This window comes from Rhagoletis zephyria, unplaced genomic scaffold (genome assembly GCF_001687245.7).
Source record: "Rhagoletis zephyria isolate East Lansing unplaced genomic scaffold, Rhagoletis_zephyria_1.1 Rzeph_scaffold_01189, whole genome shotgun sequence".
Taxonomy (NCBI): domain Eukaryota; kingdom Metazoa; phylum Arthropoda; class Insecta; order Diptera; family Tephritidae; genus Rhagoletis; species Rhagoletis zephyria.
The window spans coordinates 30,562-46,994 of NW_016158273.1; the positions used below are offsets into that span (position 1 = coordinate 30,562).

A 16,433-nucleotide genomic window follows, 5' to 3' on the forward strand; every position below is an offset into this window, starting at 1 on the left:
CGATTTTGCTATTTGCCTTGTTTTCTTAAATTTCAAATATGTATATATGTTTCCATTTTTGACTAAGCGACCCAAAATCTGTTAGAAATGGCTACTAGCCTTATCGTGGAGAAAATTTTCATGTCAGGCAGGATTGTATGAACTTGGGCCGATTTCGCTTATTTTTATTTTAAACAAAGAAGGGATTTTCTTCATAAAATGTTTGTTATAAATGTCTTAATTTTAAGTGTGAAGTTTTATTCGCAAACTTAGAAAATAAGAAATTGTTTCACTGTTAAGACTCTTAAGATGCGTTTGTGTTTGGATATAGTGCCAACAAACAGAATAAATATTACATGTAGATATTGTCTTCCCAGATAGCGCATATTCAATTCTGCCTAAATTAAAAAACATAATTTTTGCCCACTCCCAAAGGTTTAAGGTAATGGAAAAATAGATATTTTCAAGCACTATGTACACATATGTATTTTTTTAAACAAACGTTTTTACTGAGAACTTATTTAAATTCCAATACCCGAATGCCAACTTGAATTAAAGGAACCAACACTGAAGTGAGTCAAAATGAAAATAAAAGAGCACAAATTTCTATGTAAAGCAAAACTCTCTGGGAATCTTACGAGACATCTCCCGGTCATATGACCGGTCATCTCNAACTCTCTGGGAATCTTACGAGACATCTCCCGGTCATATGACCGGTCATCGCAATGGGAGATCTGCAGTCTTTTAGCATCATATTTTACATCAGAATTGAAGGGATTTCAGTAAAATCTGAGCAGTTCTTTTGTGTAACTGTGATTTTGCATCCCTTGTCAACATATGGCCTCGGCTGATGTTAACTTAAGGTCGTTGTTTTACTCCCTTAAAACTGAAGGGAAATTTTTACAGCGTTTTTTATGTGTATTGGTTTCTATTTGAGTGTATTGGGAATCGGTCAGTCTGAAAAGGCCTTGTAGGGAATATAATAGGTTTGTTCGTCGAAAATCCAGCGAGAATTATCACTCATAATATCAGATAGTACTAGTAATAAATAGTTTTTTTTACCGAGTACCAAATCATTGGAATTAACTAAATTAATTAAGTAAACAAGTATTAACTTACATTTTTCATTTTAAAATCGCTCCAGTTTGTAAATTTTTAAATTTAACGAACTTGTTTATTCAAATTACCGTCGACAAAAATCCAACCATGTCATATCTTTTTCCTAATTGCAAATTCTTGCTGGCAAAATTTTTTCCGGCTCGAATTTGTAACTTCTTTTTACTCGTGATTTATTTAAATAAAACATGTGAAATTTAGTTGAAACAGTTTAGCCGGTTTTATTTGCCAATTTAGCCGGTTCATCCAAAAACTTCTGGCAACACTGATTGGTAGACCAAACAGCGTGCGTTCATATATGCAANTATCTTTTTCCTAATTGCAAATTCTTGCTGGCAAAATTTTTTCCGGCTCGAATTTGTAACTTCTTTTTACTCGTGATTTATTTAAATAAAACATGTGAAATTTAGTTGAAACAGTTTAGCCGGTTTTATTTGCCAATTTAGCCGGTTCATCCAAAAACTTCTGGCAACACTGATTGGTAGACCAAACAGCGTGCCTTCATATATGCAACTATAAGTGGCATCGATGCCTTCGCGAACGTTCACTGCTGTCGTTCTCGTTCATAAGTGAATGGAAATGCTGCGTCAAACATTCGCGGTGTGGCTAGAACTAGTGGTATTCATCTAAACCGATAACTTTATCAAGCAGATAATCTTATAAGTTTACGCACTCTGTTACATGAACGACCCACACTCTCTTTTCGTTTACACATGCGACAATAGTCGTGTTTTCTTTGGTTATAGAGCTCAGTATCACTAACTTTATACTACTAGCACGAGGATAAAGAAATTAGAGAAACTAACTCACTAAACGGGAAAAAATTATATTTACGAGATAATATCTATTTAAATAAATATACATATAACATAAGGTCTATTTATTTGAAGCAAGTTAAAAGAAACAATGGCAGAATGAATTTGCGTGCAAAATTTGTATGCGGATCCCGATTATTGGCCAAGAAAACATAGCTAGAGTTGCGACAGAGTTGCATTGGCTTCAGTTTATCAAGTTTATTCAGTGAAATCGCTGGAGAAATGTATCAGAAATGTGTAAACGAGTTTCCATACAAATTTTGACAGTTCATTTATAAGGTTTACACAATTATAAGTTTATACGGTTCACAATGCATGTAATAAAATGATCATTGTGAATTCAGCCATTCGACTTATTTCGTACTTCTGTTAACTCACCCATTCGACTTTATTTCGTACATCTGTGAACTCACCCATTCGACTTTATTGTGTACCTCTGTGAACCCACCCATTTTCTCGCTCCTACTTCTTCAGTCCTTTTATTACTTTAACTTCACTTCGATTTGCAATTGCCATCACTAGAATTTTGTCATTTGCTGAAGAAGGAGGGCTAGAAAACTGCGGTGAGTAAACTTTTAAAAATGTAATTTGTGATTTATTAACCACATATATGTATGTATTCGCCTTTTAGAAATAAATATCTCCATTTTTGTATCCATCACATTTCTGTGCTACAGCGTAAACGTCGCCTTTTCATTTTTACGGAAGATTAAATTCGCGAGCCCTCGGCAAATGACAATTTTATTTCGCACATTTTAAAATTCAGCGAATTTGCCGCCATTTTGTAATTGACGATTTTTTGTGCCAAATCCTAAAGAGACTGTCGAAGCGCGCCATTTTGCGACTTCTCGTTTTTTGTTCATCGACCAAAGGATTTGTTTTTAAGTGAAGCGAATGGGCACTCCACCACGCCGGAGCCCCAGAAATATGCCAAACACGAGTACACCAGGAAATGAAGTGGCCGCTTCGTCGACGGGAATTAAATCTACTTCCAACACATATGCAACCGCCGCAAAGTCATCAGGTACCACCACTGCAGCCATGAGCAGCTCTTCCGCCTCTGTTGCTGCGCCGTCACAACACCAGTTATCAACCCCACAGGTAAGCCTTGTACATAATTTGCATATACCCTCTGCCACCACCACGAAAACACCACGCATAGAGTTGCTGAACAATCCTGCACAGCCCAATTCCGTGCAACGAAATTTGCCTGCTCAGCAGACACGTAAAGCCCACGTGGAATCAAATGCCTGTTCCACAAACGGTAGTAGTGTCGCCGGTAAATCACTTGCCCTTTCCGCAGTGCCACCTGCCGAAGTTCCCGCCGCCATTCCAGGATCAGCTTCTCCAACAGTACAGTCGCATTCGGTAGAAAGCATGCTTATTTGTATGCAAAACCAAATAGAAATTTTACAGCGCCAACTTAAAGAGGCAGAAGTTAGGTTACCAAATTCAGAGTTGGGAAAAGATAGAGAATTAACAACTAGGCAAAATAACGTTTTTTCGGCTGCTCCAGTTACACAGATCATCGAAAGTTGCGCCATGCCAACAACAACAATTTCGAGCCAAGCGAATACCGTTGCGCATATACAGCAACATGATAGCAACATGTCGCCTAACGCCTTGCAACAAAATATGTTTACGCAACCAGTGTACACGCATCCAACGACATTTGCTCCATGTTTAAATAATCGCGCGTCACCTTATGCCAGTTCGCCAAATCCTTATTCGGTAGATTCTGCTATACAACTGCAAAGAGCAGCAAATAATCAAATACACGTTTTTGGTTCTACAACCGCACATAGAAAACTGATTGATCTTCCGCAGTTTTCTGGTCAGCCGGAAGACTGGCCAATATTTTACACAGCTTACGTCGAGTCGACTTCGGCCTATGGTTATTCACATTTTGAAAATAACCAGCGTTTATATAAGTGCCTCAAGGGTGAAGCTCGGGATGTAGTTAAATCCTTTTTAATTCATCCAAACAATATTAATGCTGCTGTTGAACATTTGCGTACACGTTTTGGTCGTCCTGAGTCGTTGATCCGTAGCCAATTAAAGCAAATTCGAGAAATTTCACCCATCTCGGAAAATAACGTAGGTAAATTAATGCAATTTGCGACAACAACAAAAAACCTTGCCATATTTTTGAACTCTATTAATGGTGAGCAGCACTTAGCTAATCCAACGTTGTTGGAAGAATTGGTAGGGAAGTTGCCTATGAGCAAAAAGATTGAATGGGCCAGACGTGCAGCAACTATTTCGCCATATCCAAACATTCAACATTTTAGTGACTGGCTTTCAGAAATCGCCGCCTTAATTTCTGTTGTGCTAGATAATGAGCCACGAGAGCCTCGACGCCGACCAGTTTTCCATGTCGCTGAAATTCAACGTAACAATGTCACAAGTACCCTTAAGTGTTCAGTATGTAGCGCAAAGCATAAACCATTTGAGTGCAAGCGATTTTTAGATGCGAGCATAGCAGATCGTTGGTCTATCGTCAAACGACATCGACTTTTTTTTAGTTGTTTGAACTATGGTCACTCTACCCGAGATTGTCACAAACGAAAACCGTGCGCGATAAATGGTTGCGGAAGGAAGCATAATAAACTTTTACATGAACAGCAGAATGTGAACACGTGCGATACAGGTAGCCTCACCACAAATGGTACAACCCAGACTTCCAATTCAACAAATGAGGCAGTTTTAAGTTGCAAAGCCAACAATAATCCCAGAAATAAATTACTTTTTCGTGTAGTGGCTGTGACACTCCATGGGCCAGCTAAAAGTATAGATGTATACGCATTACTAGATGAAGGGTCGTCGGTGACAATGGCCGACAGAGACGTGTTGGAGGAGTTGGGTGTCAGTGGTCAACGAAAGCAGCTTGACATACAATGGTTCGGGGGTAGAACGATTCAGGAGCCCACAGTTTTGGTTGATCTCTACGTAAACGGACGTGGGTTAAGAAAGAGGCATAAGCTACGCAATATTCACGGAGTAAACAATCTTAACCTACCTACGCAAACTTTGTCAGAAAAAGACTTGCAGAACTTGAAGCTTGATAGCAAGTTTACCCCGTCGTTTTACTCCAATGTTAAACCGAAGCTTCTTATAGGTTTAGATCACTGTCATCTCGGGTGACCTACTGAGACCATGGGCATTAGAGGGAACGGCCCATACGCAGCAAATACTGAGCTTGGTTGGGTAATTTTCGGACAGACTAATACAGGATCTAATTCAAACGCTACATGTTTGATGCTACATGCGCCAGGGGAGTTGGAGCTTCACGATATTGTTTCTGACTATTTTAGAACAGAAAACTTTGGAGTGAAATCGGTGCCGCCAATAATTAGTGCTGAGGACATACGTGCGAGGGAAATTTTGGAAGCTACCACTTTGCAGTTTAACGGAAAATTTCAAGCAGGTTTGCTATGGAGAGCAGACGATACTGTGCAGCCTGAAAGTTATGCAATGGCTCTTAAGCGGTTAATTGGTATTGAGCGAAAAATGAAGCGTAATAAGGAGTTCGCCACAGCGTATAGTGAAATCATTGGCGGTTATGTTAAAAAGGGCTACGCTCGCAAGCTGCTTGCTGACGAAATCACCACGTACAATCCAAGGATTTGGTACCTACCACACTTCGCGGTCGTCAACCCGAATAAACCGGCGAAATTGCGTCTCGTCTTTGATGCAGCAGCTTTTTCGAATGGAACATCACTTAACTCGCACCTTCTAAAAGGACCGCAGGATTACCGACCGCTTGCTGCAATACTGTTCCATTTTCGAGAGGGTCCTGTGGCAGTCTGCGGGGATATAATGGAAATGTTCCATCAGGTAGTGGTTCAGCCCAACGATCGATGTGCTCAGCGATTCCTATGGCGAGGAGGAGACGATACAAAGCCGCCTGACGTTTACGAGATGGTAGCGATGACATTTGGAGCAGCCTGCTCACCATGTGTAGCGCAGCATGTGAAGACGGTGAACGCCTTGAAACACCGCCAAGCCGATAACCTACGAGCAGTTAAAGCCATACTTGAGTACCACTATGTGGACGATTTCGTCGACAGTTTTGAGTCCGTTGCTGAAGCTATCAACGTCACTAAGCAAGTGTGTGATATCCATAAACACGCTGGATTCATACTACGTCATTTCGCATCTAATTCGTCCGATGTATCGAATTCATTAGGAGGTGATGAATTCGCATTGGACATCAAAAGTAAAGAAACCTTTGCGTCTGAAAAGGTTTTAGGGATGTACTGGCGACCTAGCAGTGACGATTTTAATTTCGAGGTAAAGTTTAATTATACCGATAAGACTGTCTTGGATGGCTCAAGATGCCCAACAAAAAGAGAGCTTCTTAGCATAGTCATGTCTATATTCGATCCCATAGGGTTTTTGTGCCACTTCCGATCAGTGCCAAGTTACTATTAAGGGAAGTTTGGAGACATAAGATCAGATGGGATGAAGACATCCCGGTTGAAGTCAACTCAGCATGGGAGAGGTTCCGTCAGCAAATCCCCAACGTAGAACAATGCAGAATTCCGCGCCATTATTTTGATAGTAAACCTGTGAAGAAATTACAACTGCACGTATTTGTGGATGCAAGCGAGGACGCATTCGCAGCGGTAGCTTACTGGAGATACGTTACAGCTTGTGACATGATAAGAGTAACATTTGTACTAGAACTGCTCCATTAAAGCCGCTAACAATTCCGCGCCTTGAACTACAAGCAGCTGTTCTAGGAATAAGGCTGATGAAAACGATTTTCAATGAACATTCCCTTAAAATTAACGACTGTTTCCTATGGAGCGATTCAAGCACCGTTTTAAATTGGATTAAGAGCGAGAATCGCCGATACAAGCCCTTCGTCGCTCATAGGATTGCGGAGATTCTTGACGGATCAAAACCAAGCAACTGGAGATGGGTGCCTACATCCACCAATGTTGCCGACGAAGCTACACGCTCCAAGTGTCCAATAGACTTTTCGCCGACATCGCGCTGGTTCAGTGGACCGACATTCCTAAGAGGCTTACAAGGGCATTGGCCCGACGCTGACGCCGTTGGGAAAACAGTAGCAAAGGGAGCCGATGACGAGGAGATTAAGCCGAAATTTGTATTGATAGCCGTGCGTAATACGTTAATTGATTTTAGTCGTTTTTCATCTTTTAATAACGTACAATCGCCTGGATTCTCAGATTTATTTCACGATGCAGAATGCAGAAAACAGACCAGCAAGCGTATGGGTTAATAGCAGAGGAAATCGAGAAGGCGCAGATAACATTGTGTCGTCTGGTCCAAAAGGAAATATATGCCGCCGAGTTAAAAAGTATTGCTGAAAAAAGAACAGTCGCGCGGGACAGCGAGTTATATTAACTCTGCCCTTATGCTGACGAAGATGGGGTGCTGAGAGTCTACGGAAGGATTGATGCTGCAACTTGTCTTCCGTATTATACTAAACGTCCGATTATTTTGCCAGCCTGTCATTTGGTTACGGAGTTGATAGTTGCCTATAATCACAGCAAGATGTTTCATCAAAACGTCGAAGCAACCATCACTGAGATTCGTCGTACATTTTGGATTCCGCGCCTTCGCCAAGTACTGCGTCCCGTTATTGCTAACTGTGGTCTGTGTAAAATTTCAAAAACAAAACCTGTTGCACCATTAATGGGATCACTGCCGCAGGACCGCCTGACACCATATGTCCGCCCGTTTACTTTTACTGGCCTTGATTATTTCGGGCCGATCAACGTTTCGATAGGCCGCCGAACAGAGAAGCGATGGGTTGCCTTATTGGTCACGGTGCGGGCCATTCATTTGGAATTGGCACAGGATCTCTCGACTGACGCTTGTATACTATGTATCCGCAACTTTATCAACCCGCCCGTTTGCGTTCTGACAACGGCACAAACTTCATTGGAGCAGACAAGGAAGCTAAGAAGTTCACCGAAGTATTTGATTGTGAGAAGATCCAGGATGAGCTGTCGTCGAAGGGAGTTGAGTGGATATTTAATTGGCCGAGTAATCCATCAGAAGGCGGAGCATGGGAACGGATGGTGCAGTGCGTTAAGCGGGCGCTGTGGCACACTCTGAAAGAAGAAGCTCCTAAAGAACATACACTGATAAGTGTGTTAATTGAAATTGAGAACGTCGTTAACTCTAGGCCTCTTACCCATATTCCTATAAGTAGCGATCAGGAAGAACCATTGACACCTAATCATTTGTTGCTGGGCTCGGCGAATACGGCTAACACTCCAAGTGTAGAGGATCCTCTCAAGAAATTATGTGCTCTTCGTAACCAGTGGCGATTGTCGAGCCAGTACAGAGATCGTTTTTGGAAACGCTGGATAGCGGAATATCTGCCGACGTTAACGCGAAGGGTTAAGTGGTGTCGCCGAGAAAGAGCGTTGCAGGTTGGGCTTATATGCGAGGCAAGCACTCCAAGAAGGAATTGGTGTCGTGGCAGAGTGGTGCAAATATATCAAGGAACTGATGGGGAGATTCGCCGTGCCGACGTTCGTACTATCAGTGGTGTACTGCGACGTCCTGCATCCAAATTGGCTATTTTAGACGTAGATAATTGTGGAACGGAGCGTTCCACGGGGTGGGGGATGTAATAAAATGATCATTGAATTGTGAATTCAGCCATTCGACTTATTTCGTACTTCTGTTAACTCACCCATTCGACTTTATTTCGTACATCTGTGAACTCACCCATTCGACTTTATTGTGTACCTCTGTGAACCCACCCATTTTCTCGCTCCTACTTCTTCAGTCCTTTTATGACTTTAACTTCACTTCGATTTGCAATTGCCATCACTGGAATTTTGTCATTTGCTGAAGAAGGAGGGCGAGAAAACTGCGGTGAGTAAACTTTTAAAAATGTAATTTGTGATTTATTAACCACATATATGTATGTATTCGCCTTTTAGAAATAAATATCTCCATTTTTGTATCCATCACATTTCTGTGCTACAGCGTAAACGTCGCCTTTTCATTTTTACGGAAGATTAAATTCGCGAGCCCTCTGCAAATGACAATGCATTTATAAGGTTTGATGAATACCCTTACTATTCAGCGCGAATGAAATTTTGTTAATTGCATAAGATTTGCACCGTTCATTCCATTTTCAAAAATGAGGTGTCAAATGAAAGGGCTTGGCCTCTAGATATGAAATAAGCTTTTATTTTTTGAATAGGATTGCCACCTTTTTAAAAATTATAAAATCTGCACGGTTCGTTGGATTAAAAAAAGATAAGGTGTCAAATGAAAGGGCTGGGCTTGAAGACGTACAATAAGGATTTATTTTTTGAATAGAGTTTCCGCCTGTCTACAAAAGTATAATATTTACATCCTTCGCATGATTTTCAAAAATGAGGTGTCAAACGAAAGGGCTTGGCCTCTAATAAGCTTTTATTTTTTTTAATAGGGTCTCCACCTGTCTCAAAATTTGTAATATTTACACTGTTCACCCGATTTTCAATAGTGAGGTGTCAAACGAAGAGGCTATCTAAGAGGAATCTAAAGAATTTCCAAACTAAAGGGGGAGAAGTTACGTCAACTCCACCGTCAACTTACACACCAATCATCAGTTGGTCATGGTAGCATCAAGTTACAATTAATGCGCCTTTGCTTACTAGCAATAATAATTAGGTCAACGATTGGTAAATGCAGGAAGTCCCTGAACCAATGAATTGGCAAATACTCAATTGCTAAATTCATTAGCTAAGCAATATCAGAATAAGTAGGTCAATAATAAAAATTTAGAATAAGCAAAATGATATTATACTAAGTTGAGTTAGTTCTGAAGAACCAATAAAGACAATACAGAATTAAAAATTGTTTTCTTTAGTCGCCCTAAGCCCGACTCAGGTAATTGGCGCAGTCAAAGGTCGCGAAATCAAAAGATTTTTGTGAAAGAACTTAGTGAAAAAGACTTCTAAAAAGAATTCTAACGGTCGCGAAATTAAAAGATTTTCGTGAAAGGATCTAGTGAAAGGACTTCTGAAAAGAATCCTAACGGTCGTGAAATCAAAAGATTTTCGTGAAAGAACCTACTGAAAAGGACTTCTAAAAAGAATCCTAACGGTCGTGAAATCAAAATATTTCGTGAAAGAACCTAGTGAAAAGGACTTGTAAAAAGATTTTCGATTACGACCTTTCCTCCTTCATCCGCGAAGTGGAAATATTCTTGCAGCTTTTTGAGAACACTCCGATGAGGGAATACATCTTCCAAAGATGCGTCATAGACAAACTTCAAGGCAATGGACTTAACGTCGTTAGAGGGCTTGGAGGTCACCCATCGTGGGACGTCATCAAAGACGAGCTGATCAAAAACTTTGGGATAAGGGAATCGTACCACCAGCTTTATTACCGAGCAATAAGCACAAAGAATAGCAATGTGAGTTTAATTCGGACACTGTTGATGCTCACGTTAACCGTGACAACGGCAACACTGACAATACAACCAATTGACAGCACCAACGGTTACGCCGAAATTAAACTCGACAACGTGGAAATGATAGCAAATTATTGTAAGATTATCCACATAATAGAACAAAACATAAGAATAACAAGGCGAACAAATAAAAAACTTCTAGAACAGGAATTAAGAAGGGTAAAGATAAAACTCTTGACGGCCTTACCTCACAACACAAAAGAGGACTACTGAATGTAGTGGGCACTGGATTGAAGTTTTTAACAGGCACGATGGACGATAACAATCGAAGAGAAAAAGAAGAACACCTTAAAATTATTGACGAGAATAACCACAATGAAATAGAAAATCTTAATAAAAATATTCGAATTAATAACAACTTTAATAAAACATTTACCCAACTAAAATTAGCTATTGAAAATGACAGGCGGAACGTGATAGATAAATTTGAAGATCTAAATACAGAGGACGAAAATATCTCCACACAGCTTTCTTACCTAGATCTTCTTCTCAAAATTAAAATTTTAGAAAAGAATATCGAACACATTTTAAATAACACAGCATCCTCCAGACTTGGTATCATGACCAGTAATATCCTAACAGAGCAAGAAAAAACGAACTCGAAATTGACTTTTTTAAACTCCAGAATATTGATCTAGCCACAGCAGAATATAGAGGAAACCAACTGTAATTTATTATAAAAGTGCCAGCTAAGACAATCTCACTAAAAAGATTATTGATTACGTCAATAAGCAACAATAACTTTACCTCATTAGACTTTAAGCCCCAAGAAATATTGTATTACAACAATCAGATATTTGACTACACATATAATTTAGAAATAAGAAAACAAATTATGTGTATACGACAATACATGCAAAAGTATAAAAAGCAACACAACAGAAATCATAGAAATTGAGGAAGGACTGATTTTGTTAAAAAATTCACCAGTCTATAATATAAGTAGCGATTGTGACCAGAGAAATCTATAAAACATAAACAAAGACTTTAAAGATAATTTTTCATTACCAACTAATATTAAACTCAACAACACCAAAAACCAACTTTCGATGACATTGTACTAAGTAACATGCAAAATATGGAGAAAATAAAAGAACTCAAATATCACAAAATAAGTCATTCACACTTCTCCATTTTAATGCTCGTAACAATTTTAATAATTATCGTGTTAATGTATTTCGTCAGCACTCTTGCATATACCAAATATAAAAAACTCAAAACAAAAATTCAGGAGAGTTTCCAATCTAAAGGGGGAGAAGTTACGTCAACTCCACCATCAACTTACACACCAACCATCAGTTGGTCATGGTAGCATCAAGTTACAATTAATGCGCTTTTGCTTACTAGCAATAATAATTAGGTCAACAATTGGTAAATGCACGAAGTAACTGAACCAATGAATTGGCAAATACTCAATTGCGAAATTCATTGGCTAAGCAATGCTCATAAGTTGAGTTAGTTCTGAAGAACCAATAAAGAAGACAATACAGAATTAAAAATNTGCGCTTTTGCTTACTAGCAATAATAATTAGGTCAACAATTGGTAAATGCACGAAGTAACTGAACCAATGAATTGGCAAATACTCAATTGCGAAATTCATTGGCTAAGCAATGCTAATAAGTTGAGTTAGTTCTGAAGAACCAATAAAGAAGACAATACAGAATTAAAAAAATGTTTTTGTTTTAGTCGGCCTAAGCTCGACTCAGATATTTCGCGCGTGTACTCATAGTTGTCGATGTCGATGTAATTTTTTCATCAAAAATAGCCCTCGCAAATCCAACTCCAGCTACACTGACCACTGTATTTTTGTGGAAAGGTGTTCCCCGCAAAAATACTGTGGTCAGCGCAGTTGGAAATGGATTTACGAGGGCTTTTTTATGAAAAAAATGACACCGGCGTCGATGTCGATAACCATAATAGGGCCCAATAGCATGTGATTTCTAAATAATATAGATTTCTTTACCATTAATTACGCAGTTTTTTTCAAAAAACGTTATTTCAAGAAAAAATAACAATTGTTAGTTTTTTAATGGTTTTGGTTTAAAAATATAGAGAAGCTTATAAATTATGTACATCAGCTAAAGGATAAATTAGTTGTCTTTATGGTGACGCCATTGGTTTTTAGTCGATTATGGAGTTCATAAGATATTAATATTTAAAAAATCAAAAAATTCAACTTAAACCTTTTAATTTTGGCATGGTTGAAATGAGCGTAAAAAGTTCTATTGATCTGCACTTTCAAATAACTTAAATTAAAAATGCATATTTTTACGTATTGTTTTTTAGTATTTCCATTAAAACACCAAATACAGTGCAAATTCGCATAGAATTAATAATACACATTTTACTTCTAATTGTATACTTTGCGTACTTTTTTGTAGTACTTTTTGCAAAAGGCGATCACATTCTTACCCTTTTTCCTAGTTCCAAAATACAAATCTAGATAAAGCTAAACTTTAGCTGTTACAAATTATATAACCTTGTATTACTGAATCATGGTTGTGCATGTAAGCCCATGTAGACTAAAGGCCCATCTCCATCTACTTACCACTTTGGCGTTGCGTTGGCGTTGACAACGCTTTAACAACAGCGCGAGTAAGGCCAGTGCTTGCTACAATGAACGCTTGGCAGGGAATAATTTGGCCATTAAATTAACATACCAGCGACAGAAAAATTTATATTTTATATAAATAACTACATTAAAAACTATATTTCTTGCCCGCATTTCATAAAAATGGAAAAATATTTCACATAATTTTAGTTATTTGCAACAGCTGACGGAGAACGCACGCGAAAAGATGAGCTGGCCGTATTTTTGCGTTGTGTGGGCGTTAGCGTTGCCAAATTTTACAGACTTTCGAAAAAATACTGTCATTTAGTTGGTACTTCGGTGCCTGCTGAGCGCCTTTTTACAAAAGCTGGTGCTACAGCCACCAAAAAACACAACCGCTTAACTACAAAATGCTTATCAAAACTTTTGGTTTTGCACAAATTGTTAAATAATAAATAATTATCGGCGCTTAAAATACTAGTTTTATTTTAATGAACAAAAGAATTAGAAACTATGGAAAAATGATTTTGTGAATACTCACTGTAAAAAGTGCCTTTAAAAATTCGATTAAGTTATTATTTTTAAATAATTGCAATTAATTTTTTGGCTTGTGATTTAAGATATGGGCGATTCTACCGTCACGGGTGGGACATTTGTACAGAAAACATTTTCTTTCTTATTTAAATTTAAGTATAAAGTACTCAACAATTCTACATTTTGATAAAGCTACACCTAATTGACTATTATATGAGTTATTACCATGATACAATAATTTTTAGAAGGTAGTTTCACTTCTTCTTCTTATCCGCCATGTTAGCTATCTGACAGAAAACGTGTTTCGTATTTTTTGTTGTACCAACTTTTTCAAAAAAAAAATCCAGCTTTTGCCGTTGGAAAAATAAAACAAAGAAAAGCCAAACATATAAGTAGAGAAATTTTCGAAAATTTTGTAATAATTTTCTTCATAAAAAATTAACTACTGCTTTCGTGGATATTGCAACACACGGAATAGATGTAAGGACACAGCTATAAGAGCCCCCGCACACCACAGACTTTATCGGCCGCCTATTTAAATAGTAGGGCTCGCTTGAAATATGTACATGAAGATGTATGGAGGTGCGCACATTACACCAGCTTAATCGCTCTGACCAATAAGTTGTGGTGCAATGGAAAGACTAGCGAGCACATCTAAATTGGCGGCTGATAAAGTCCGTGGTGTGCGACGGATCTAATCCATTATAAACAAGAAATATTGCTGTTATATTTTCATTTTTATGATTTTTATTCATGTGATTAGCAGTGGCAAAAATGCATCGTAGCAGTGGACACATTGCGTGTTTGTCACAGACACGGTTTATGTCAAAAATTTTGAAGTGAAACTACCTTCTAAAAATTATTGTATCATGGTTATTACAAAATACGAAAAAATTCCTGCTTACTTTTATACGGAAAAAATCTGAGTTATTTCTTCTGCCACGGGTGGTACAAAAAAAAGAACCTGCTTTTTTTCTGTGTAAACTTGAAGTCATATAATAAAACATAGAACCACGAATACAAAGCAAAAACTACAACAAATATGGCTTTATTATTAAACAAAAAAAAACCGAAATTCCTCTGTCACGGGTGGGACGTTTGTCACAGGTGGGACACGTACGAATTTTTATATGAAAAGGAGGAGTGTGGTCCATACTAAAGATTAGTTATTAAAAAGTATAAGAAGCCAAGTTGGGATTCAATTCACTCACGTTTTATCTTAGGATAGTGCCTTTTATATAGAAGAAAATGCCTAGCACCGTCACCAAAAAAAAAAATATTAAAAATCAACGCGGTTTCCTAGCGTCTTGCAATTTTCACATTATCTACTTAAATTTAAACTGCATACCTAGAACAAAAAGTTTTAAATTTTTGGGTGTAATTGTTACTAGTTTGTTGAATTTTTATAATTTTTGTACGAAATTTCAATTGTGGATTTATGTGGTTCTGGTTATGTCATATGCTAGACCAGGCTTTCCCAAAGTGGGTGCCGTATACCTAGGGTGCCACTAATGGCTAGAGTATACTAGTGGTGCGGGAAAATTCTTTAAACTTTCCATACACAACGCAAGCGGTTAGTTCAAACTTCAACATGGCGGCCAAAAAATCAAAAAAATTTTATTTTTATTAAAATTTCCTACAGCGGCTCGTCAAACCACATACAAAACACAAATGGCTTGCATCAAAGGAATGTTTCGCTTGGTTTGTCAAGCCGCTTGTATTTCGCTCTTAAGCTTAGTTCCCCAGTAAGTTTTGTTAACGAAAAATTGAATCAGAAAAATATCAGAAAAATAGACGAAAACGTACCGTTTTCACAACAATTTTCGGTACTTTTGTAGACCTATTTAATCCGCGTTTCATCCAAATTTTTTCTCGTTTTCGGATTAATTTTCGGATTTTTTTCTGGCTAGGCTGTTCTCGTAACAAGAGCGAAAGAGCGAATCAACACGATTTTAGAGGAAGTCGAAAACGAACTTATAAAAAGTTAGAAAATTTGTGAATTTTTTAGTTTGCAACTTGACGAAAGTACCGACGTGGTGGGACTTAATGTTCCTCCAGTGTTAGTGAGGTACCCATTCGCAATGCAAATCGAAGAAGAAATTTTTAAAGCCATCAGCAAATTTGTACAGAAAACTGGTTTGAAATGGAGCAAGTGTTTGGATAATTGCAGTGGTTGGAAAAACGAAAGGAGCCATGAGTAGGATGAAGCAAAAGGCAAAAAACGTTACGAGAAGGCACTGTATGATCCGTCGGTATTCCCTGGCGACTAGAAAGATGCCGCCACTAGATTAAAAATCCGTATTGGATGACGCTGCGAAGATAACAGATGTGCAGATGTGCTGAGTCAATACTTTTAAGTATCCAATACTCTCGATACTCGATACCGAAACATTTAGGTTTCGAAAAAAAGCGCACATGGCCCAAAATATGGAAAAAACGGTTCAGGGGAGACTCGCCTATCAAAACCCGAATGTAGGAGCCAATAGAGCTTTTAATACTGATTCAAATAAAAGATGTATATATGTCGGTTCGATGCCATAATACAGAGAAACTCTTACTTGTTTGAAGCATTTTTGTTCCAGCTGAATCGGACGATATCATTTTTGTAGGCAGATTCTGTACCCATTTAGCGACAGATTCTGCAACCAGTTAGCGACAATTTTCGAATTGGTGTCGGTTTTGTTGACGTATGATATGAAATATTTTTCAACACGTATCTGGTATCGATAAGGAAGTATTGGATACCAAAAGCTTTTTTAAGTATTGGGTACCGACAATTCAGCACATCACTAGAGAGCAGTTTTATTTGCCACTCTCAGTTGTCAAGNGCAATGCAAATCGAAGAAGAAATTTTTAAAGCCATCAGCAAATTTGTACAGAAAACTGGTTTGAAATGGAGCAAGTGAAAAGGAGCAATGAGTAGGATGAAGCAAAAGGCAAAAAACGTTACGAGAAGGCACTGTATGATCCGTCGGTATT

General features: G+C 38.3%; 2 protein-coding genes across 5 annotated transcripts in view; one reads left to right on the top strand and one right to left on the bottom strand.

The window, feature by feature from the left end:
• Nucleotides 1-16,433, bottom strand: part of pug (pug C-1-tetrahydrofolate synthase, cytoplasmic) — a 100,567-nt gene that overhangs the window by 27,134 nt on the left and 57,000 nt on the right. The window lies entirely within an intron of this gene.
• LOC108363101 (uncharacterized) lies at nucleotides 2,143-7,571 on the top strand. The gene is made up of 2 exons (XM_017616363.1): nucleotides 2,143-2,473; nucleotides 2,542-7,571. The coding sequence occupies exon 2, from the start codon at nucleotides 2,805-2,807 to the stop codon at nucleotides 5,052-5,054; it is 2,250 nt and encodes a 749-aa protein (XP_017471852.1). The 5' UTR covers nucleotides 2,143-2,473; nucleotides 2,542-2,804; the 3' UTR covers nucleotides 5,055-7,571.

Excerpts from the sequence above, each read along its gene's own strand:
- LOC108363101 (XM_017616363.1), top strand. The coding sequence starts at position 2,805 with ATGGGCACTCCACCACGCCGGAGCCCCAGAAATATGCCAAACACGAGT.